This window comes from Engystomops pustulosus, chromosome 2 (assembly GCF_040894005.1).
Source record: "Engystomops pustulosus chromosome 2, aEngPut4.maternal, whole genome shotgun sequence".
In the NCBI taxonomy this organism is placed as follows: domain Eukaryota; kingdom Metazoa; phylum Chordata; class Amphibia; order Anura; family Leptodactylidae; genus Engystomops; species Engystomops pustulosus.
Window position 1 is genome coordinate 56,631,025 of NC_092412.1, and position 25,942 is coordinate 56,656,966.

The 25,942-nt window shown below is 42.5% G+C and overlaps 1 protein-coding gene across 1 annotated transcript in view; it reads right to left on the minus strand.

Moving 5' to 3' along the window:
• RAPGEF3 (Rap guanine nucleotide exchange factor 3) overlaps window positions 1-25,942 on the minus strand; it is a 67,878-nt gene that overhangs the window by 15,648 nt on the left and 26,288 nt on the right. The window contains exons 2-13 of the mRNA XM_072134707.1: window positions 14,578-14,631; window positions 11,536-11,642; window positions 7,255-7,376; window positions 6,074-6,251; window positions 4,852-4,936; window positions 4,656-4,716; window positions 3,947-4,023; window positions 3,398-3,544; window positions 3,192-3,307; window positions 3,018-3,106; window positions 2,363-2,441; window positions 1,353-1,503 (exon numbers count right to left, since the gene is read on the minus strand). Of these exons, the coding sequence (XP_071990808.1) occupies window positions 1,353-1,503; window positions 2,363-2,441; window positions 3,018-3,106; window positions 3,192-3,307; window positions 3,398-3,544; window positions 3,947-4,023; window positions 4,656-4,716; window positions 4,852-4,936; window positions 6,074-6,251; window positions 7,255-7,376; window positions 11,536-11,642; window positions 14,578-14,631 (1,266 nt within the window). The remainder of the gene's footprint in view (window positions 1-1,352; window positions 1,504-2,362; window positions 2,442-3,017; window positions 3,107-3,191; window positions 3,308-3,397; window positions 3,545-3,946; window positions 4,024-4,655; window positions 4,717-4,851; window positions 4,937-6,073; window positions 6,252-7,254; window positions 7,377-11,535; window positions 11,643-14,577; window positions 14,632-25,942) is intronic.

The window sequence follows — 25,942 nt, forward strand, 5'->3', positions numbered from 1 at the left end:
CCCCTCCCTCTGATCTTTCTTTTTGGAACAAACGTATTATTTAGTTGTAAATATTATATATGGACAGAGTAGGATATTCAGTATATATTCGTTAGTGTTAACTGTCTTAAAGTAAAGCTACCATCCAAATCAAGCACTGTGGTAATCTTCCTATATTTGTTATCCATGGCCGCCTCAATTCGAAAATCAACTTTTATAATTGTACTTAAAGGACACCTGTCATCAGGTCTCTGCCACTAGTCCTGTCACCTCTACCTGTTGGAGCAGCTCACAAGGATCCCATCCCAGCCTTTATCTAGTTATTTCATACATTAATCATTATAAAATCATCTATTCTTTATCATGTAAATGAGGCTGGTCACATGGTCAGAGGCAGTGATGTCACCCCTGTTCCCCCTCCACTCTCCTCCCCCTGCTCATGTCTGTGTGTAATGTATAGTAAAGCATGGCTAGTGTATGCTGCATCTGCTGACATGCTGCATCCTCCTAATATACAGGTAAGACACAGACATCAGCTACACAAGTACCTGACATGTTCTGCTGTAACATGGCTGCCTGGAGCTGCTGTATCTCTCCTAAACACACACACATGCACACACAGGCTGCAGGGGGCGTGGCCACCAGCACCAGGAAGTACATTATTATACAGCCTCACATCATTATACAGGCTGTCAGTCAAGCACTGGGGGTGTGGCTGTGCCTCCCACTCATGAATAGAGTGGACAGCTTGAATATGCTAATGCTTCATTGGACATTTCACAGGTCATTTGCATACAGCTTTAGGACCTCATTGCTTAGGTTTACAGGCATGTAGAGGGACAATGAAGGGATAGAGACAATGCTCTCTAATGGCAGTTTATGAAAATATATTTAGTTTAGGGGGGTTATTTTGCATGACGGGTTCTCTTTAAGAACCAAAAGATATTTGGTCTTTGAAGCATATCCAGAATCCCTCTGTGCTGTAGCCTTACAGGCTGTTATACTGTGCAGTGACATGCCAATGTGCAGTGTAACAGCTCTGGTAACGCCACCCACAGCCTTTCTAGCTCATAAGTATAATTTTAAAGTTGATATTAGAAGGAAAGGGGCCATGGTTAACCCATATAAGAAGATTACCACAGTCACAGTGCCTGGATCGATGAGGGAAGTGACCGTGTTTCATAATCCTTGACTTTGATGGTAGATTTGGTTTTAGGCTCTACCCTTCATATGCATTAAATTAGCATTGGCTGAATCATACAATTTCTGATGGGTATACGGCCTCCAGATTCTCTTTGACGGCAAATATTCAGAGAGTAAGGACTGCTGTCCTGCCGTGGCTCTCCAATAATTTCACATGTAGAAAATTTTACCTCTAGAAAACTTTTTGCACTTGGTTCTGCTTCCAGGAGTCGGCCGTAGAGCTCTACCCACAGACTGACTAGTCGCACTATATTTTGCTTCTTGTGGAGGGAATAGGTGACCTTCTCTGGCTCATTCACTTCAGATGGCTCCACATTGAATCTGAGGAGCTGTTAAGGGTCCACAATAAAGCATACAGCTGTTCTACTACATATAGTTATGTAAGAAGTGTTCACAAAGGCAGACTTCAGGGTTTCCATATTGCCCCAGTAAACACATACATTAATAACAAAAATCTAACGGATAATATAATTTCCATCAATTTCAATGAACTTTAATCGTTTCTATTAGTGTAGATTTTCACTACTTCCATTAAGCTTCAATTATTCATACCTATTGTTCCATTCTGTATGACTGTAATTTTGTATTTTATTTGTATATGTCCCTTACGATTTGTAAAGTGCTACGGAATATGATGGCGCTATATAAATAAAGATTGTTATTCAAGATAGAAGAAAAAAAAAACTAAACTAAAAAGTCCTTTGAAATCACTGTTCATTTTAAAGGATCTGTTAGACTTCTGCTATTATAATTTTAGTAACAGGAGATAATACCGGAGGTCTGAACGCAGGGGTGAACAGGGCCTTACATTTACATGACCTAGAATTGTGTCCTAGAATGGAAATATTTGGATCTAATTTCTAACAAACTCACTTTCACTTGATCACTTTTTGAACTTTATGTATATAATTGTCTTCACACCTCATAAGAATTTTTCTTTGAACAGAAGTATAACTAAAAGTGTTTTCTGCTACATAAGATGATATCCATGTATACGGCACATCGGCCTTTCTTTTTACAGGTTTTGCAGTTCTGCCAAGTTGAATCTCTCTGAAAAGCTGCCAGTCTACTTTCTTATTAGTTGTCCAGACATTAGTTTTTTAGCATTTCTATCTTGGGCCAACAAAATGGAGACGCCGCGGACAGCCAGAAAATTCAAGCAATAGTAATGTAAGGATACTGATGGAGGAGCGCTTGGCACAGCTGATGTGTTGGCATGAATACGCTGTGCGTCAGAAGGAATTCACCAGCAAATGAGTCTGGAGAAAGAAAATACACATTTGATATACAATTCATCTGCTAGTAAATTATGTGAAAGCTTTGAAAATTTTAAATCATTATTTCAACTATCACCAAAACAACAATTATGTTTACAATCCACAGATCCATGGTCTTCATATCCAGGGAAATCTCTTGAAATGATCATCCAAAAACACAATACAAATGGTATCCATGGGAGGTTGGTACATCTACAGGTCAATACATACATTTACAGGCAGTCCCCGTAGTTCCGTAGGCTTGTTCTTAAGTTAAATTTGTATGTAAGTCAGAACTGTATATTTTATAATTTTAACAGCAGCCAAAAATTTTTTGGTCTCTGTGACAATTGAATTTTAAAAATGTTGGATTGTCATAAGAACCAGGATTAACAATAACGCTTAATTGTAGACACCTTTAATAACTGTTATAACTGTTTCTTGTAGTCTAGGGCTAAAGTACAGTAAATTACCAACATCCAGAGGTCTGTTTGTAACTAGGGGTCATCTGTAAGTCAGCTGTTCTTAAGTAGGGGACCTCCTGTATTAACAATTAAATTTATCGGGATACACTGTTACCTTCTGGGTTATTGAGAGATGAATCCAGCCTCATTGTCTCAAGCAAATGCTCCAAAATTTTATCAGCAGTTCCAGACATAACAGTATACCTTAAGACATACATGACAAAGTTAGCAGTAGCTCCATTTATCCTGCTTCTCCTGGTTGCAGGAAATAAACTTGTTAGATACTCACTTATGATTTCCAGGCACTGTTGTTGGTAAGTTGTTCCCAGATATCTGAGAACTTTTCTCCAGGACTAAAACCACTTTACCATGTTCCTTCAGGCGCACTGTGTTGGCTTCTACGTCCTTTAGACATGATCATTAACTTATGGTTATACTTGGCATATATCACACTGATGGATAAAGAACATACAAGTATATATCAGATATACTGACCCTAAGAATCCGGTTGAAGTCATGCTTGTCAACTCGTAAGAAGTGGCAATTGTCCTCTCTCAGTACTATGGTTGCAGCTCTTGGGGCATCATTGACAAGAGCCAGCTGTCCAAAGTCATCTCCTTCATGAAGAGTAGTGACCAAACCCTGATGTATAAAACACAATTTTCATGGAGTCAGATCATTGTCCATTCCTGCATTAAAAAGACTCCAACAACTAAGGCTTTTTCATAGGCTCCACTCGATTGATTCCAGCACAGTTGGAATTTTTTCTCTAGCCCTCACCATTCCCAAAAAACTAATTATAATTAATATCCACTGTCAAGTGGGTGGTTCTAGGTCAGTACCTGACAGCAACAGTCAATTCACCGAACAATCACTTGTATATCATATTTTAGTTTCAATCGCAAGGGGACAAAATATTAGTGGACATACATTTGGTTGCCGCAATGTTGAGAACTGATAAGCCCTAAGAAAAATACTTGTGAGTAGCTTTAGCGTAAGTAGTGCATTACATTTTCCACAGATTTATAATACGTTGATACTGACCTTGCCATGGGTAACCACATTCACAGAACCTTTCCATATAATATACCATGAAGTGCCTTTATCTCCTTGGCTAAATACTGCATAAAGAAAAAGAATGAGAGATAAGGAATAAGGAATCCATGGGTTGAGGGGGTCTGTATCTAATTCTAATGAATCCATAAGGGGTAAGGGGGGCTTTATGTAAAATAACCATGAGGGGGCTGTTTGGTATGATAAACTAGGGAATATTTCAGGGAACAGGAGACTGCTTTAGTTTCCAAATTTTTAATACTGCCATGAGTTCACTGCAAAGGGGCCCACGAAGGTTCTGTCGCACAGGGACCCACTAAAACCTGGAGCTGACTCTGCGTCTGAGGACTGCTACTAGGTCTTACTTTCAGGAAAGGTTTACGCTTGAATGTAGGTCTCAGCTTGAATCAATTGTACTAGGTTTTATTTATTTTTGGGGGTGTCTTATTTTAGGAGAAACAGGTTTTAAATTCAGTGCCAGGGACAACAATAATCATCTATTAAGTAGGGGTCCAGGGTAGAGACCCAACATTAGCGTTCGGGTTGCCGGATCAACACTTCTTGCCATGGCTATGATAGTCATCACTGTGCGGGACAATCTCAAATATCGAGTGCGCTCAACTGTAGTCTAAGGTGTTAGATCCTTTAGAATCACCCTTTAATTCCTGGATTGGGTAAAAGTTCCACTGCAGAAACTTACAGACTGTTCCAGCTTTTGCATGAGATTCAAACACCAGCACTGATGCCAACTCCTTCTTTACCTGAAAGAAAAAATATATAAGGGCATTTATTAGACTTATTAGACTTAACCATTATAACTATATTTTACTGGTGCTTTCTTAGGTATCAATAATTATTGTTTATTACAATTCTTGGAAACAACAATGGATACTGACCGAGTTAGAAAGATGGGACACTGCCTTTATATGAAGTAGTTCTTCAAAGATGACTTCCAGTTCTTCTTCAGTGCGCTGATAAGGGCTAAAAATAAAAGCAAATATCCAATGTGAATATGTCAGATGGACAATAACTACTTTAGTCTGTAAGGTTCCCATTGAAGTTACATCAATCGGTCTATTCTGCAGTATTATCCATGCCATCAAATATACCAGACCAGTGAATATAGAAGCCCCAACTATGCAGGAGAAGGACTTTGCAGGATATTACATCCATTGTCGCTATAATGATTGCTCTATAGACTTCAGTAAGTTACCGTACTTCTCTTCAGCCCTATATTGGGCATTGAGGGCTGAGCTGCAGTACAGGAGAGAATCTTTTTATTCCTTTCTAGTTTACAACAATTACTACTTACTGTAAGGGTCCATTGACATTTAGCAAATCACAATTGATTACCATTTAGCTGTTGTTTTTTAGTTTTTTATATTTTTTTCCTGAAGCACTCCGACAGGGGAAAGTAAGGCCTCTTACACATGCGTCCAACTCGCATCACATTTGCAGCATGTGCTGGCTGGGAAGTCCGGTCCAAGTGCTGACAACCAGAACTGGAACTGACATAATGGGTCACATTTACTTACCTGTCCTGACGCGATCCCCAAAAGTGCATTACCAACCGGAATGCACTATGGCGCGATTCACTAAGATTGTGCGCCCAATATCCTGCATGTGTCGCTTCCCCGCTCATGTCCGCTGGAGTTCACCTTCTTCTTCCTGGTGCATGTAAGTGCATTGTATTGCGACACAATTTGAATCTTCAATCCAAATCAGTCAGATCGTTTGACGGCACGCCTCCCGATTTTTGTCGCATGAAAGTTAGCCCAGTTGCGCCACAATCCAATTGCGTGCGTCACAAACCCAAGTTAAATACCTGTCACAACGGCGCAAATCCCGAAAACTTTGAAAATCCGATGAAAGTGCGATACGTGCACCCGAAGTAAATAAGCCCCACTGAGTTCAGTTCCGGTTGCTCAGTGTTCAGGCTAGACTTTCCAGCCAGCACATGCTGCGAGCGTGATGCGAGTTGGACGCATCACAATAACTCGTGTGAAGGTGGCTAAGTATTACACAGTGCCAATTCACTTCCGCATATTGTCTAAGTATAGAAAAGATCCTCCAGAATGAGAAGCGTTTGTATAAGAGGTTGGTGTGTAGTGAACTTACGGCTTACGAAGAATCATTGTGAGTAAAGCTGCAGGTCCGAGCTGAGCAAGAAACACCAGAGACTCCTGTAGTTCATCCTCTGTATCTCTGTCATGGAGAGTAGGCTCTAAAAACAAGTCAACTTTAAAGAATCTGTAAAACTGTGAATCCTTGTCCTGGAAATTTGGTTCTTGTCTCACTGAAAGATAATAATGGATGTGGGTTACAGCAGTCAGAATTTTGTCATACGCATTGGATCAGGCCATCATTTTAATAACCTACAAAATAATAGCTGTGACATGAGATAAGCTCCCTGCTAAAAGCGCTTGACGTGATATTGATGACCTATCCATAGGATATTAGATTGGCGGGGGTCCAACACTTGAGAGACTCCCCCCATCAATGACTTCTGATGCACTGCAGCTGAGTAACAAATCTAGAACAGATCAAGACTTCAGCTACAAATGCAGCATTTATGTTGCGTTTTGAAATGCAGGAGATTTGAGGAGTTATGGAGATTTGCCTAATTACATTGCTGTTAACATATGAGTTTACAAAATACAACCTTTAAGGAAATGTTAACACATGATTTAAACCAAGTTAACAAAATGCAAACGTTAATGCAATGTGTTTTGTTAACGTGTTAACAGCAACGTAATTAGGTAAATGTCCTCTTCTCAGCTGTTGTATTGCGTTTCAAGAGGCAATGTAAACGCCATGTGTTAACGCAGCCCTATCTGATCTCCATCGATCAGAAATTGATAACTATTCTATAAAACTCCTATAAGCCAAGGATGCATGTTGAAATCGAGATCAAGGGAGATAATGGGGGTCATTTACTAAGGGCCCGAATAGCTTTCGTCGGGTTTCCAGAATTTTTCCGATTTGCGCCGAATTGCCCCTGTTTTTTGGCGCACGCGATCGGATTGTGGCGTTTCGGCGCCGGCATGCATGCGACGGAAATCCCGACGGATTCGGAAAAAAAACGCAGCTTCATCGCGACTGGACCGGTTTAAGTAAATCTGCCCCAAAATCTGCATGGTCACCATTTGTATGTATTCTTCATCTGATCTACAACATTTCATGTTCTTGACTTTAAAGGAAAACTGATGATTCTGAACAGCTATCTAGGAAAATTCCTGTGAAAATCCGAGTGTGTGACATGCATATGGACATTGATTAGGAAATGTTGTATTGCTCACCATGTACCAGGGCTCCTTCATCCACCAGCACCTGCCATATTCCTACAGCCTGGGTGCGGGACTGCAAACCTGGGCTGATGCCGATTAACCAGTCCACCAGATCTTTCCCAGAACAGCACTGCCTATGGGGAAGAGGAACAAGATCATCTTTAAGAAAATTCTATCTGAGCTAAAAAGAAATCTAATTGTACAATTCAAATATCATCAAGGAATCATATGTATATTCTGATATCAACAAGAAAAAGGGTTATTTTACCTAATTATCATTTTTTCAATGTGGTAAATTGCACTATTATGAATGCAAATTATATTTAAAAGGATAAGTGACTAAATGCTGAAGGTCTGAACATTGGGACTCCAAGCAATAAGAGGCGGTTACCGACTTAAGGACACCTGACTTACAGACTACCCATAGTTACAGACCCCTCTGGCCCTCGTGATCTCTGGTGAAGCTCTCTGGATACATTACTTTAGTCCCAGGTTGCAATGATCATCTGTAAGGTGTCTGTAATGAAGCTTTATTGATAATCCTTGGTCCATTCACAGCATTAAACTTTGAAAATCCAATTCTCACAGGGGCAAAAAAAATTGTCTGGTGCTACAATTGTAAAATATACCAGTTCCGACTTACATATAAATTCAACTTAAGTACAAATCTAAAGAACCTAACTTGTGCATAATCCGGGGACTGCCTGTAGAAGAAATGCACAAGTCTGACCTCTGCTCCATTTACATTTCCAAAACGGCTGAAATTGATATCTAAGTGAATGAAGTAATGGTCATGTATTTATTTTGGGTGCTGGGGGTCCCAGTGGTAGGATCCCATGCAATAAGACACTAAGATGTATCCCTTAGCGGATATGTGTAATTACATCTGGAGTCTGGATCATATGAACCATATGATCTAGCTATAGTTAGCTAAAGTTATAACAACTATTTCTGTGCCCAATATAAAACCATAGTTTAACTTTGCCTCCAAAATGAAAGATAATCACTAATGTGTTTCGTCTTAGGAAAACCCTTCCTATCAATGGATTGTTGTGAGAAAATGACTTACTCTACCACTAGATGGGGCTCTATACACTAGCAATGACAGGCTGCGAGGACTATTAGCTGAATAACAAGAGAACATTATTATCAATAACTACCACATTCTAGGGATGAGCATTATTCACACCTTTTTCATAATTTTGGTGAAAACAAAAAAAATATTCCCTAAAATGTATAATATATGGAATTTTCTAAAATGTGTTCAAGCAGTTTCTTAAATATAGGTGAATTTGCTATAGTAGGTTTGAAAAAGGAATTTCAATTTCACATTGTCAAAAATACTTATGGTCAGTTCTGCAGATTTTGAAAGTTAATATGTATGTGAACTTTTGGATGTTACCCCGTCCAAGGGCCACCAGGACTGGATCCGCGTCTATAAATTGTATAGCATCCAATGTAAGAAGGAGAAGTAAGTTTGTAAGGTTCAGCTCACCTCCCTTGAGACCAGTGCATTAAATCCATAATGTTGATGTATGGAGGGCTATGTGGGTATCAGCCTTTACAGTGCAAATTGAAAATTCCAACGATGGGAAACTACAGCATTCCAGACTAAATACTAATACTAACATTCCATTCTATTTTGGCCATCATAAAAGAATGGACAGCTAGCTTTAGACCCATGTGACATTATGTATATGCTTTAACTATTTTCTGTTAATAGCTGTCCTGATGGCCATTTCACAGGGGCTGTAGTTGAAGGAATAAGCAAAAAGTTTATCTTTCCTCTGTTTGTTCCCTCTCCCTTTCCTCGCTCTAAATAGATCCTCCTGTGGTATCATCTTTGTCCTCTCCAAGGCATTATTCAATAAGGGTAAACCTCGGTCTCTCAATCTGGACTTAATTACATCAACCACCAAGATGAAGGATTGTAAACCAAGCACGCTGACATACTGGTGTGTGCCCCCTCTGACAGGATCCACTCTTCTTTAAGCTTCCGATGCCCTTGTTTTTAAGATAATAAGGCTTTAAACATTATACAAATGAGCCTGAGGGGCTCTAGTCTCCATTAACACCTATTGAACTTGGAGCACTTCAGACTGATTTGCATAATTTTAACTTTTTTTGTAAAAACCAGGGCATAAGAAGCTTAGAGAAGAGCAGATTCTGCCACACCAGTATGTCAGTGTGCTTGGTTTACAATCCTTCATTCTGGTGGTAGATGTCCTTAAACTCCTCCGCCTATACAATTTTGTAAGCTTATATATGCATATAGCACATTGTAATGTGTGGTATCTTTCATGTGTCGGCTATATTTGGCTGAATTAATGGTCTCAGTAGCTAAAAATGTTTAAAAATTGTTTGTGTCCATGGTGACACATGCCTGTGCCCCCGTCTATATCAGGCGGGACGCACGCACACAGTTTCACTGCCTTGAGAAAGTGCCATATGGCACGAAACAGCCTGTCGGCTTTGCGGCACTGCCTATCCCCCTGTATATGCTTCTCTTTAATAAAGAAGTTTTTTACACTGTTGGGTGAGTGCCACTTCTCCTGTTACTTTGACTGCATTCATGTTTGCCCTATGGAGATGAGCACAAGAATAAGTGAATGTGGCTTCCACTTCCCCTGTCCCATAGGCCATATAGAATAGACCCATCCCGATAAGTAGCAGTGCCCATGCATCCTTCAACGTTACTGATTGTATAAAATTGTATAGTTATAGTTTTCAGAGGTAGGTGCTATGTTAGCTAATGTACCTATAGTATGCCACATAGATGTTTTCATTGTATAAAGCTTAATTATATACAATTATATATTTGTTTAATTGCATATAATTATACACTCACCGGCCACTTTATTAGGTACACCTGTCCAGCTGCTCATTAACACTTAATTTCTAATCAACCAATCACATGGCGGCAACTCAGTGCATTTAGGCATGTAGACATGGTCAAGACAGTCTCCTGCAGTTCAAACCGAGCATCAGTATGGGGAAGAAAGGTGATTTGAGTGCCTTTGAACGTGGCATGGTTGTTGGTGCCAGAAGGGCTGGTCTGAGTATTTCAGAAACTGCTGATCTACTGGGATTTTCACGCACAACCATCTCTAGGGTTTACAGAGAATGGTCCGAAAAAGAAAAAACATCCAGTGAGCGGCAGTACTGTGGGAGGAAATGCCTTGTTGATGCCAGAGGTCAGAGGAGAATGGGCAGACTGGTTCGGTTTGAGCTGATAGAAAGGCAACAGTGACTCAAATCGCCACCCGTTACAAAAAAGGTAGGCAGAAGAGCATCTCTGAACGCACAGTACGTCGAACTTTGAGGCAGATGGGCTACAGCAACAGAAGACCACACCGGGTGCCACTCCTTTCAGCTAAGAACAGGAAACTGAGGCTACAATTTGCACCAGCTCATCGAAATTGGACAGTAGAAGATTGGAAAAACGTTGCCTGGACTGATGAGTCTTGATTTCTGCTGCGACATTCAGATGGTAGGGTCAGAATTTGGCGTCAACAACATGAAAGCATGGATCCATCCTGCCTGTATCAACGGTTCAGGCTGGTGGTGGTGGTGTCATGGTGTGGGGAATATTTTCTTGGCACTCTTTGGGCCCCTTGGTACCAATTGAGCATGGTTGCAACGCCACAGCCTACCTGAGTATTGTTGCTGACCATGTCCATCCCTTTATGACCACAATGTACCCTGTAACATCTGATGGCTACTTTCAGCAGGATAATGCGCCATGTCATAAAGCTGGAATCATCTCAGACTGGTTTCTTGAACATGACAATGAGGTCACTGTACTCAAATGGCCTCCACAGTCACCAGATCTCAATACAATAGAGCATCTTTGGGATGTGGTGGAACGGGAGATTCGCATCATGGATGTGCAGCCGACAAATCTGCGGCAACTGTGTGATGCCATCATGTCAATATGGACCAAAATCTCTGAGGAATGCTTCCAGCACCTTGTTGAATCTATGCCACGAAGAATTGAGGCAGTTCTGAAGGCAAAAGGGGGTCCAACCCGTTACTAGCATGGTGTACCTAATAAAGGGGCCGGTGAGTGTATATGATGTCATATATGTCCATAGGTATAAATTGGAAGCAAATTGATTATTCTAACACTGGTAAATTGTATGTACATATCAGCTCAAAAAAATTACATAATACATGGATTAAAATGTTATTTAAATGTTGGTGCCATATTAATATCAATCAAGAAATGAATAAAAACATTATACAAATATGACAAATGGTTTAACATAGGATCGGGATGTACAAGGATTATACCTGTGATTCCGAAAATGGTGTTTTCTATCACGCATCAGAGCAGGTGACATGGTAAGCAGGTAAGTACGCAGGACTTTAGCCGCTCTCCAAACCTTGTGTGATACCACCTAGAGGAACAGGAGAGGATACCATCTTCAGGACAAGTCTGGCCACATCATAAATAAGAGGATATGATCTGGAATTATTCATCACATTGTTATGCAGAAAACTACATGTTCAATGTTTACATCCTGATAACTGATACCGATACTGTGTGCAGCAATTTATCACATGGAGATGAGAATGATACATTGTAAGTTCTTCTATAAGTCACAATGAAGTACAGGGCTGGGTTTGTCATTAGGTATCTAAAGTAATGTGCCTAGGGTGTCAATTAAAGGAGGGTTGTCCTCAGGAGAATGACTTCTTTCCACATTTATTCATTTTTTTACTGCTACAGACGGAAGAAAAACTGATGGAGAGGTGGTCCAAAATGTCTTAAGGGACCTCATTTTCACTAAATACAGGTTACAGAAGCCCATTACAGCTGCAGTGCAAATATGCCTTTCTGCCTTCCATAAGCATTTGCATTACAATATAATTGTGTGTTATACCTTACCTTGCACCCTGACAGAATCCTCTCTGTAGTCCCAGGGGTTGGGTTTTGGTTTGTTTGGATGCATTTCAAAAAATATCATGTGCCTTGTCTGTGCTGCAGATTCTCAGCTCTTGGCCCCCACTTTGTGCTCCTGTACAGCTCCTCCCTCCCCTACTGATATCAGCTCTCCAGGCTGTGAGCTCTGTGAAGGAGATGGAGCTGTACAGGAGCACAAAGGTGGGGGCTGAGGAGTCTGCAGCACAGACAAGTGACATGTTGTTTGCATCCAAACTAAAGCCGAACCCATAGGACTCCACAGAGGATTCTGTCAGGGTGCAAAGTAAGTTATAACACACAATTATATTGTAATGCAAATGCTTAGAGAAAGCACAAAAGCATATTTGCAACACAGCTGTAATGGGCTTCTATAACCTGTCTTTAGTGAAAATGAGATCATTTAAGGAGTCTTATTACGTATAGGTACATAGGGGAGTGGTAGTCTATCGAAGTGGAGGCAGAGTCATAGTATTGATGACTGCAAACACAGGTGGTAATTCTATGGAAGTGATCGAGGGAAGTGGGTAATAATCTAGTTTATCAATATAATAATATCATTATAGAAACAAGCATATCTTAATAGGAGTAGTCAAGTGTAAACAGATCCCTAGTTTGGCGAGCCCAGACTCAGTGCCTAGGGCAGTGTGAGCATACAGCCCTGATTTAGTTCAATGAATAGCTGCTATCAATAAGTAGGAAAGAATTACATTTTGGTCAAAAACACTTTAAATTCAATTATTCATTGTTTACAGAATAATGTCTCTACAGCTCCTTAGTGGAGTATAAAAGATTGCTAAAATCGTCCTCCACCATACTCCTCCACTTTCATCTATTAGTAACATTATGTTATTTCCAAATCCAAAGTCAAAATTAACATCAATCACTCCACAAAAAGATTGCCTCGTTGGCAGTGGCCAGTGAGAATTTGACAGCTAAATCTTGTTGGTTTCAGGACAAAGAGACGAAGAACATATTGTGATGTTATATTGGGAAAGTTTGTCAATGCAAAGCAAACCCTGGAGACCGGTTCCAATAGCCTGTGCTATTCTGATTTTTAAAATGCCTTTGTCAGCATTCTGAATCATTTAAATACTTTATAATTGTTTATTTTATGTTACCTGGGTCCCGGGACATACCACATGATCCTGGCAGGGAACCAGGTAATGTAAAATAAACTATTATAAAGTACTGAAATGATTCAGAATGATGATAAAGGAATTTTTAAAATCAGCATAGCATAGGTTTCTGGAACCTGTCACCAACTAAAAATGACATTTCTGGAGACAAGTTACTTTTGAATACCAAATATCTTCTTTATGTATGTAAAGAAGAAGATAGTTGGTATAAAATATATAAAATATATTTATGTACCGTATATATTTATAAATGGGTTTTATACCTTCAAAATCTTTATGACTTATCCATTGAATAGATCATCAATATAAGATTTATGAAGAAGATCCAGTCCCCGCTGATCAACTGATTCTGGCACACAGAGAACGGAAGCAGAAGTCCAGCTCCCTTATCTGTGTAGCGAATGGTCTTGGGAACTGCAGCTTCCATTCACATCTCCTGATACTTTAACTTGGTTCTCTTCTCTATAACATGTACTGGCAAGAAAATCTCCACTAATAAATGCTCTTCTTTGCCATCAACTTTTTGGACAGTGCTTAACCCTTTGCCTCCAACCATGCATAGGAGCTCAGAAGTCCAGCTCTATAAGTAATGCAGTTCTAGCACCCTTAAATCTGACAGTGTAGAGATGTACACACAGACCTGGCGTTTTTTTTTTTAGCAATAAAAAAAACTGCTGCCAATGACATAAAATAAAAGACTAATAAAGACCACTTACTCAAGTTCAACACAGATGCTCAGACAGATCCACAGTGCTGTTTATTCCAAGGCTGTACTGCTGACACCATACCTCAATGGTGTGGACAATGAGACCAGTGGTACAACATGTGACCACTAAGACCACATAGTAGCTAGTAAACAGAGACCACAGCACCACAGAACATTGGTGCCAAATGGAGCAATATTTTTTTTTTATTATTTTATAGCAATAGGTATTATTTTATTTTTGTATGATTTTATCTGTTTATAGAAAAGTGTTAGCTCATGCATGAATTTCTAAATGCTGAAGAAATAAAGTAGTGAAATGCTGAAGAAATGCTGAAGAAATAAAGTAGTGAAAAACAAATAAACCTGTCCTCGCTGCCAACTTAATAATAGAATTTTCTAGGACAATTTTTGGTTGGTTTACCTCAATTATCCCAGGAAATTCTATTACTTACTATTCCAAATTTAGATAAAAAGCCATATGTAAGCCTATCTTTTTCTCGTAGTTACCCCAAGCAGAACAGAATAGCTTTATACAGAACAAGCTTTTGTATAGTCCTCGCTGTTACCTGTTTCACGGTTTGGCTGTATTCCTCTTGAGATTCAATATCAGGAAGCGGAGTCTGAAAAAAAAACAGAAAATAATCTCCATTATATTAAAGAAAAGGAAAATAAAGGACTACTGTTCCAAAAAGGGGACACAGGGGGATTTGTGAGGAACAGTTTCATCTCCTCTGGGATGTTCTTTAGAGCAGTACTGATTGTTAACTTGTGCTAACTTGTATCACTTATACAGGCACAAAGGTGACACAACTATCTCCTTACCTTACTGAAAAACATGACCCCCATCTCAACACTGAAGTAAAGTAAAGAAGAAAACAGGAACTGAGCCACAATGAAACAGAAATTTTACACTATGCAAAGGTTTAATGCAATACAAGAAGTCTACAGACATGATGTGAGATAATAGCATAACAAGTATATGTGTTCTATAAGGAACAGACCCCCAACTGTGTACAGTGCTGTTATGATGTGTTTGCATCTCATCAGCACAGTGTAGGGAACTGATATGGCTAGGTCAGTGAGTGCATAAATCATCAGTAAAACTGATGGTAGATAGATTGTAGGGGCATTAGAGTCTTAGCTGTGGAACAGCTAAAATATTGCAGTAAAGTGTCATTAAAAGCCAAATCAGTTCCCTACACTGTTCTGATGAGATGCAAATACACATGAACAGTGCTGTCCACAGATTCTTTAGGAAAATATTTTACAGACATAGGGTGATTTAGTCTTCTCCAATAAGTTTAACTTTTTAGCCTTTCACAAACATAGTACAGCCTTTATAGAATCCGCTAATATGACGGCTCCCCTCTCAATCCTGTCAATTTCTCATCCCTGATTTAGTGGTTTTGCTTGTAGAGGAATGTCTGTGGTCTTTCCTTGACTTAAAGTGTAGATATAGCCATCATTCAACACCTGCAACTGATCCGCTACATGTCTGTGCTTAATCCGTGGAGGTTTGGAGAGACAAGTATTTCCTTTATTACCTTTATTTTTGGGGTTTTGTATTTTCTTTACTTTTAGCTGTCCTTAGCAGGACACTAATACTAGTTTATCCGATGCTAGACTCCCTGCTCTGCCTTTCGGAGGGGAGCCATGTATGAAAAATGCTGAATCATTGAAGAAATGATTACAGACACAGCAGATGAATTGTCCCTCTTTATTTACTAGGACACTGATGCACCTTCACCTTACACCAGCTGTCAGCTGAAGAGTGACTTCTACCTGAGTGACTGTGTTTGCAGAACAAACATGTAAACTGCTTCATCATGACAGATAACACATAGCTGTCATAGTCCAATCAATTCAAATAAATGTTGCTGCTTTCAAAGATACTGCTTGTCTAGCGCACAATATTTGTGTCCCTCTAAACCAGGGGTCTCAAACTCGCGGCCCGCGGGCCAACTGCGGCCCGCGGGACAATATTTTGCGGCCCCCACCTGCATGGAGAGGGCAGGTCGCGCTGCATGGAGAGGGCTCACGGGCTGAGCCCTCTCCATAGCCGGTAAGTCTTTGCTGCATATTGCAGCAAAGGCTTACCGGTAACACCCGCGATCGGTGCTAGTACCGATCGCGGGTGTTTTCACAGCGATGGCTGCCGGCAAAGCTGCCGGCAGCCTCAAACAGAAAGCGGCGCATGGGCGCCGCCATCTTACCTGGGATCGCCGCTCCCCATGACGTCATGGGGGGGCGGCGATCTGTCTCCATGGTAGCCTCGGGTCTTCCGAAGACCCGAGGCTATTTCGTTTTAACCCCTTCATTACAATGTGCTGATAGCACATTGTAATGAATGAGGAGGAAAATCCCCATATATTGCCATACTGTAGTATGGCAGTATATGATAGGATCGATCAGACAACCTAGGGTTAAAGTACCCTAGGGAGTCTGAAAAATAGTATAAATAAAAATACAAAAAAGTTAAAAAAAAAAAAATGATAATAAAAAAACCTAAAATTTCAAATCACCCCCCTTTCCCTAGAACTGACATAAATATAAATAAACAGTAAAAATCATAAACACATCAGGTATCGACGCGTCCGAAAATGCCCGATCTATCAAAATATGATAACGTTTTTTCAATGCGTTTAACCCCGTAACGGAAAATAGCGCCCAAAGTCGAAAATGGCACTTTTTTGCCATTTTGAAAAATATAAAAAATCTATAAAAAGTGATCAAAAGGTCGTACAGTCCTAAAAATGATATCATTGAAAATATTATCAAATTTCGCAAAAAATGACACCACCCACAGCTCCGTACACCAAAGTATAAAAAAGTTATTAGCGCCAGAAGTTGGCAAAATCAAAAAAATTATTTTTGTACAGGAGGTTTTAATTTTTGTAAAAAACATTATAAACCTATAACAAATTTGGTATCCCCTTAATCGTACCGACCCAAAGAATAAAGTAGACATGTCATTTGGGGCGCTCAGTGAAAGACGTAATATCCAAGCCCACAAGAAAATGGCGCAAATGCGTTTTTTTCACCATTTTCATTGCATTTGGAATTTTTTTCCCGCTTCCAAGTACATGGCATGGAATATTAAATACCATCACTATGAATTGCAATTTGTTACGCAGAAAACAAGCCGTCACACAGCTCTTTACGTGTAAAAATAAAAAAGTTATAGATTTTTGAAGGTGGGGAGTGAAAAATGGACATGAAAAAACAGGAAAGGGCCCGTAACCGGTTAATCCCCTTCCCTCCGGTACTTGAAGAAGATGAAGTCGCCGCTCTGAACGCACTTGGTGCAGGTCAGAGCGGCGACTTCATCTTCTTCGATGGGAGGCAAGTACCGGGGGGGAGGGGGGGATGGAGTGTCCTGGGCTCAGTGCGGTAGGAGCTTGGGACCCCTCGGAGCACAGGACGCGTTCATAGAGAAAACACGTCTCCCCGCTCGGGGCTTTCCTTGCGCTGGGAGACGCCATGACATTTGAATCTGAATAATGATATTTTGTAAGCGCATTTTGTGTGGAAAACTTGATGCGGCCCAGCCTTACCCAGAATCTACCTCCAGCGGCCCCCAGGTAAATTGAGTTTGAGACCCCTGCTCTAAACCCAGAGATGAACTTTAGATAGCTATTGGGCACGCTGGCTTTCTTAAAACTCCTCCATATACGTGCATACTCGGCTTGGCTGAGTAATGTGTGGGTAGTGAAATGAGCGAGTAATTTATCTCTCTGGGAACAAAGGATCAGGAATATTGAAATCCAACCTCCTGATGCTTATCTTGGTTGATATCAGGTGCTAGGAGAACTATTTTCAAGCTGTACTTAAAACCATAATATCCATCATAGACCTGAAGCATGATATTATATTTAGAGATGAGCGAGCTCGAAAATGAGCTTTTACTTAAAGGGAACCTACCACCACGAATCTACCTATAAAGGTAGATCGGGTGGTAGGTGGATGTAAGGGACGTGAGGATAGCTCTTTTTAGAGCTAATCCTCACGTCCCCGCTAACTTTAGGTACACTTTATTCCCCTAATATGTAGATTTCGTTATGCGGCTACTGGGGCGTGGAGTAGCCGGCATGAGGCTACACAGCGCGGCTACTCCACGCCCCAGTAGCCACATTACTCCTCCTACCCGGTTGCTTGCGACGCGCAGCTCCTCGTAGCTGCGCGCCCTCGTCCGACAAGCCGGCTACTGCGCATGCGCAGTAGCTCCGGCCTCGGAGCTGGGACTGCTCAGCCGTCGGCCGGCGTTCTGCGCACGCAACCGGGTAGGAGGAGTAATGTGGCTACTGGGGCGTGGAGTAGCCGCGCTGTGTAGCCTCGTGCCGGCTACTCCACACCCCAGTAGCCGCATAACAAAATTTACATATTAGGGGAATAAAGTGTACCTAAAGTTAGCGGGGACGTGAGGATTAGCTGTAAAAAGAGCTATCCTCACGTCCCTTACATCCACCTACCACCCGATCTACCGTTATAGGTAGATTCGTGGTGGTAGGTTCTCTTTAATGAAACACAGTGAAGAACATTGAAGAACACAATGAAAACAGTGAACACAGGATCATTTAAGTGAAGAACACAGTGAACAGAGTGAAGAATACATTGCAGAATCTTCACACATATTGTTCCTCACATACTATTGTGAAGAACACCGTTCTGCACTCGTGTCTTCCGATAAATTAGCAGATGTACGGAAACATCTGCAATGTGTTCTTCAGTGAAGAACACAATGCAGATGTTTCCATACATTTGCTAACTTATCAGAAGACATGAGTACATAACAGTGTTCTTCACAATAGTATGTGAAGAACAATATGTGTGAAGAACACATTGCAGATGTTTAACACGGGTGATTCTCCTTTTTGAAGTTCCACGAATATTCCAATGAATTAAAAAAATAAAGAAACAGGACTGACTTCCTTATTTCTCAATAAAATGACACATTTTATTGGTCCCCTTGAAAAATGCTTGAGTCTCCCATTGACTTCAATTGGGTTCGTTATTCGATACGAGCACTCGAGCATCGGGAAAAGTTCAACTCGAGTAACAAGAACTCGAGCATCGGAAAAATTTTGATTCGAGTAACGAGCACTCGAGCATTTTAGTGCTCGCTCATCTCTAATTATATTCTTTGTGATCTCAGCCTGACCTTAAATTTACACTGACATCTATACCAGCAGTCCACTAAACTTTAACTAAAAGGATAAGAAGTATTATTTTCTTTAACATATTATTTGATAACAAAAAAATCTAAGTAGAACAATCATCTTCCATTTTTTCCTTCTGTAACACAACAGGGTCATTCATCGACGGTGACATAAGTGGCACATTGATATTCTATGGCAAAAATATACTAGACCGGGAAGAGGGAGATGGATGAAGTTTATTATCGCATGTCCCCCACTCCGACTTCCCAGGTTTCAATATAATTAATTTACTTGTATTGGTTCAACAGGAGAAAACAATGGCTCATATTTAGAGATGAGCGAGCACTAAAATGCTCGGGTACTCGTTATTCGAGACGAACTTTTCCCGATGCTCGAGTGCTCGTTTCGAGTAACGAGCCCCATTGAAGTCAATGGGAGACTCGAGCATTTTTCAAGGGGACCAAGGCTCTGCACAGGGAAGCTTGGCCAAACACCTGGGAACCTCAGAAAAGGATGGAAACACCACGGAAATGGACAGGAAACAGCAGGGGCAGCATGCATGGATGCCTCTGAGGCTGCTTAATCGCACCATTATGCCAAAATTATGGGCAACAGCATGGCCATGACAGAGTGACAGAATGAAGCTAGACTTGAGGAAGCTGACTGACCTGACTACCAGTTCTGGTGGAAGTTGACATCTGGCAGTCTACAATCGCTCGGCGCTGCTGGTAAACTCTGGATAACATGGTCAGTGTTGAATTCCACCTCGTGGGCACGTCGCACAACAGTCGGTGAGCGGGCAGTTGGAGGCGGCGCTGCGCTGCCCTGAGAGTGGCAGCATCTGTGCTGGACTTCCTGAAATGCGCACAGATGCGGCGCACCTTCGTGAGCAAATCAGACAGATTGGGGTATGTCTTGAGGAAACGCTGAACTATCAGATTTAACACATGGGCCAGGCATGGCACATGTGTCAGTCTGCCGAGTTGCAGAGCCGCCACCAGGTTACGGCCGTTGTCACACACAACCATGCCTGGCTTCAGGTTCAGCGGTGCCAGCCACAGATCAGTCTGCGCCGTGATGCCCTGTAATAGTTCTTGGGCGGTGTGCCTTTTATCGCCTAGGCTCAGCAGTTTGAGCACCGCCTGCTGTCGCTTAGCGACGGCACTGCTGCTGTGCCTAGAGCTACCGACTGATGGCGCCATGCCCACGGATGGTCGTTCGGAGGAGGAGGTGGAGGAGGGGTGGGAGGAGGAGGAGGCATAGTAGGCCTCAAACACCTGGACCGAGGTAGGCCCCGCAATCCTCGGCGTCGGCAGTATATGACCAGCCGCAGGGTCACACTCGGTCCCAGCCTCCACCAAGTTAACCCAATGTGCCGTCAGAGATATATAGTGGCCCTGCCCGGCAGCACTCGTCCACGTGTCCGTGGTCAGGTGGACCTTGTCAGAAACGGCGTTGGTCAGGGCACGGATTATGTTGTCTGACACGTGCTGGTGCAGGGCTGGGACGGCACATCGGGAAAAGTAGTGGCGGCTGGGGACCGAATACCGAGGGGCGGCCGCCGCCATGAGGCTGCGAAAGGCCTCGGTCTCTACTAGCCTATAGGGCAGCATCTCCAGGCTTAGCAATCTGGAGATGTGCACATTAAGGGCTTGGGCGTGCGGGTGGGTTGCACTATATTTGCGTTTCCGCTCCAGCGTCTGGGGTATGGAGAGCTGAACGCTGGTGGATGCTGTGGAGGATCGTGGAGGTGACGATGGGGTTTTTGTGGCAGGGTCCTGGGCAGGGGGCTGACTATCAGCTGACACAGGGGAAGGAGCAGTGGTGTGCACGGCCGGAGGTGAACGCGCTTGTAGCCACTGAGTGGGGTGTTTAGCATTCATATGCCTGCGCATACTGGTGGTAGTTAAGCTAGTAGTGGTGGAACCCCTGCTGATCCTGGTTTGGCAAATGTGGCACACCACAGTCCGTCGGTCATCCGGTGTTTCCTTAAAGAACCTCCAGACTTCTGAAAATCTAGCCCTCGCCGCAGGAGCCCTCGCCACGGGAGCTTCACTAGTTGACACATTTGGCGCTGATGCACCAGCTCTGGCCCTGCCTCTCCGTCTGGCCCCACCACTGCCTCTTCCAACCTGTTCTGGTCGAGGACTCTCCTCCGTCTCAGAAGCACTGTGTTCACCCGGCCTCTCAACCCAGCTTGGGTCTGTCACCTCATCATCCTCCGATCCCTCAGTCTGCTCCCCCCTCGGACTTCCTGCCCTGACAACAACTTCCCCACTGTCTGACAACCGTGTCTCCTCATCGTCGGACACCTCTTTACACACTTCTTCCACTACGTCAACAAGGTCATCATCACCCACAGACTGCGACTGGTGGAAAACCTGGGCATCGGAAAATTGCTCATCAGCAACCGGACAAGTGGTTTGTGACTGTGGGAAGGGTCCAGAAAACAGTTCCTCAGAGTATGCCGGTTCAAATGGCAAATTTTGCTGGGAGGGGGCAGACTGGGGGGGAGGAGGCTGAGGTGCAGTAGCTGGAGGAGTGCCGATTTCGGTGACATGGGTGGACTGCGTGGAAGACTGACTGGTGGACAAATTGCTCGAAGCATTGTCGGCAATCCACGACATCACCTGTTCGCACTGTTCTGGCCTCAACAGTGCTCTACCACGATTCCCAGTAACTTCAGACATGAACCTAGGGAGTGTAGCTCTGCGGCGTTCTCCTGCTCCCTCATAAGCAGGTGGTGTCTCACCCCGCCCAGGACCACGGCCTCTGACCCCTGCAGTAATTGGACACCCACGTCCCCGCCCTCGTCCTCTACCCCTAGCCCTCGGGTTAAACATTTTGAAAATGAGAGTTATAACTTGTATTTTTTTTTTAACTTTTTTTTTTTTTTTTGTTTTTTTTTTGTGTTTTTTAGTTTTTAAAACCAAACGATGCTATCCTATTGCTATGGCTATTTTCTAGCCAAGTATTACAGCACACTACTATGCCAGATGAGATGACGCTGAGTTATGAAAAAAATAAACGTAAAATAAAAAAGGAAATGGCAGACTGTGCCTAATTGAAATACAACCCCGGGCCCTAATAAATTTTCCCACTTCGGTCTTTGCGATGGATATGTGCGTCACTAAAACACAGTGGTCGCAAGTCTGACTCCAAATTGCTCCCAATTTGATAGTAGATGCACTGCAGCAAGTACAGCCACCAGCAGATCAACCAGAAATCAAATATATATAACGCTACTGTAGGCGTAAGTAAGCCGTTTGTATTCTCCTATGGCTATTTTCTAGCCAAGTATTACAGCACACTACTATGCCAGATGAGATGACGCTGAGTTATGAAAAAAATAAACGTAAAATAAAAAGAAACTGGCAGACTGTGCCTAATTGAAATACAACCCCGGGCCCTAATAAATTTTCCCACTTCGGTCTTTGCGATGGATATGTGCGTCACTAAAACACAGTGGTCGCAAGTCTGACTCCAAATTGCTCCCAATTTGATAGTAGATGCACTGCAGCAAGTACAGCCACCAGCAGATCAACCAGAAATCAAATATATATAACGCTACTGTAGGCGTAATTAAGACGTTTGTATTCTCCTATGGCTATTTTCTAGCCAAGTATGAAAGCACACTACTATGCCAGATGAGATGACGCTGAGTTATGAAAAAAATAAACGTAAAATAAAAAGAAACTGGCAGACTGTGCCTAATTCTACTCAAACCCCTAATAAATTTTCCCACTTTGGTGTTTGAGGTGGATATGTGTGTCACTAAGAGCTAAACACAATGGTAGCAAGTCCCCCTGCTAATTCCTCACAATATGGTACTAGCTGCAAATAAAAAAAAAAAATATATATAACGTTATTGTAGCCCTAAGAAGGGCTGTTGGGTTCTTTTAGAATCACTCCTGCCTAACAGTAAGCTAATAGAACACCCTAACGCTTTCCCTGAGCAGCAGCAGCTCTCTCCCTAGCGGCATCCAGACAGAGAATGATCCGAGCAGCGCGGGCAGCGGCTAGTCTATCCCAGGGTCACCTGATCTGGCCAGCCAACCACTGCTATCTACGTGTAAGGGTACCACGTCATGCTGGGTGGAGTGCAGAGTCTCCTGGCTTGTGATTGGCTCTGTTTCTGGCCGCCAAAAAGCAAAACGGCGGGAGCTGCCATTTTCTCGAGCGGGCGAAATACTCGTCCGAGCAACGAGCAGTTACGAGTACGCTAATGCTCGATCGAGCATCAAGCTCGGACGAGTATGTTCGCTCATCTCTACTCATATTTATTAAAGTGTTTGCACCAGTTTTCTGTCTGACGTTGCCCTGAAAAGAACATGCAAACTGTTTGTGCATGTATTTCTAAAGTGTCTGCGCCAGTTTTGAGTTGCGGCTGCACTGTGTGCAGGGGGTGTTAGGCCCATTCCACACTTGCGAATGTGATGCGATCAACTCGCATCACACTCGCAACGCAAGCTGCCGGGAATGCACGGCCCGAACGCTGCACACCAGGAGGGAACTGACATGCTGAGTTCACTCCCGCGGTGCAGTATTCGGGGCGTGCATTCCCGGCAGCATGTGTTGCGAGTGTGATGCGAGTTCATCGCATCACACTTGCAACTGTGGAACGGGCCTTAATGCTTAGTCAGAACGTGCACCACATTTGTTACTAACGTGTGCAACAATTCTGTCTGAACCACAATTCTGCAGCATGAACAAAGTGCACCAAAAAACATGATGCACACTTCCCGAGCAGTGCAGGGGGCGCCAGATTCATGAAGACCATGCACCAGTTTTGATTAATCTGACACATTGGGGCAGATATACTTACCAGTCCCTGCGCGATCCCCGAGATTCGTTCCCCGACGAGAATGCACAGCTGCCGCAATTCACTACCAGCGTGCGCCCGATATCGTGCATGTGTCGCTCCCCACTCAGGTCAGCCGGAGCTCACCTTCTTCTTCCCGATGCATGTAAGTGCTTGGCTCGAAATGTTAAAACACACGGTTTGTCCGAATCCGTTGGATCGTACGATAGCCCCCCCCCCGATTTCTGTCGCGTGAAAGCCGGCGCGATTGCGACACAATCCGATCACATGCAACACAATCCCCGGCGCGATCCCTGAAAATTAGGGAAACCCGACGAAAATGCGGCCGCAGGACCCTTAGTTAATAAGCCCCATAGGGGCACATTTACTCACTGGAGTTCATTGAAAGTGCTATTTCCTTGTACAATGCTGGTTGCGGCGAATCACTAAAAACGTGTGCCAGAAATCATGAATCTGTATCTTCCCCATCGCACTGGTCCGACAGAGTTCACCATCTTTTTTGTGGTGCACCTTTAACGTAGCAGCTGTGCCACAAAAGGGTCACGTGCGACACAATCTCAGCGCACACTCTTCTTAAATACCTGTGCAAGTGTAGCCATTAAGAACGTGCACAGTCCGACAAAAGTGCAGCACACGACCCATAGTAAATTTTCCCCCGTTGGGTGTCATTTATCTGTTTTGTGTAGTTTTTGCCTTTTTTTCCCCATCGTCTCCTTTGGTAATTTATCAATCTCACTTTTTCCATTTGTTAATTTTTTTTTTTTTTCAGATCTCTTTTTGAGACATTTGTTACAAATGTCACACACATGTCTGAAGTCACTTCTTTCCATTTTCCAGTTTTCCTTAAGCATGGTTTCTTCTGGGGTGTTTTTGCGCCAAAAAATGTTGCAAATTTTAGACAATTAGAAATGATAAATGTCATTTGTTACATTTAGCACACCTGGAATAGCAGATAAATGTGTCTTACTGATGATAAACAAATTACCGGCGAACATTTCAAAATGTCCCCAAAAAGGCACAAAAATTGCACCAAAAAATGTCTCAATGACAAAAGATCAATGACCCCCATTCTGCACACTCCACAGGCTAACGGCAGTTTGCACTAGTATTGATAAATGTGGGCCTATGTGATGGAGTAACGCTTTATCACTACATCCATGTAAATGAAACCCATGGGGACTACTGAGCTGTTGATGGCATTGGTGAATGGAAATCTAAGAGTATAGCACTTACAGGCGTCCCCTACTTAAAGACACTCGACTTACAGACGACCCCTAGTTTCAGATGGAGCTCTCTGCCCAATGTGACCTCCGTTGAAGATCTCTGGGTTTTTTTACTCCCAGGCTGCAATTGTCAGCTGTAAAGTGTCTGTAATGACATTTAATTGATAACCCTTGTTCCCATTACAGCTAAAAATTTTGAAAATACAACTGTCACTGGGACAAAACAAAAAATTGCCTGGAGCTACAATTATAAACTACAAAGATCCGACTTGCATACAAATTCAACTTAAGAACAAATCTAAAGAACCTATCTTGTACATAAACCGGGGACTGCCTGTATTCCTGTGCTTTTCCTAGGGATATTCATATCTGCAGATCACAAGATATCCTATAAAAGCTTGTTATGACCAGGTCACTTTCCCTTATTGGGTAACCACAGTTAGTCTGTGACATTTTTCATAAGGAGAGCAATGAAAATATGTCATCAATATGAAACTGTTAGGAATCTAACAACCGGCGTGTGCTTTAAATGGATATAAAAATGTCTGCCATTGGCCTGCCCTTGTAGTGTAATGCAGCAGTAATATCTATGTAATGTACCTGTTGTACCAGATGTTTGGGTTTAGTAAGCGATTACCTGATGTAATCAGGCGTACAGCAGAATAATCAGGAAAGAGCAATACAAACATGTACTCAGGTATTTGAGAACACACCCTGACTCTGATGTAAC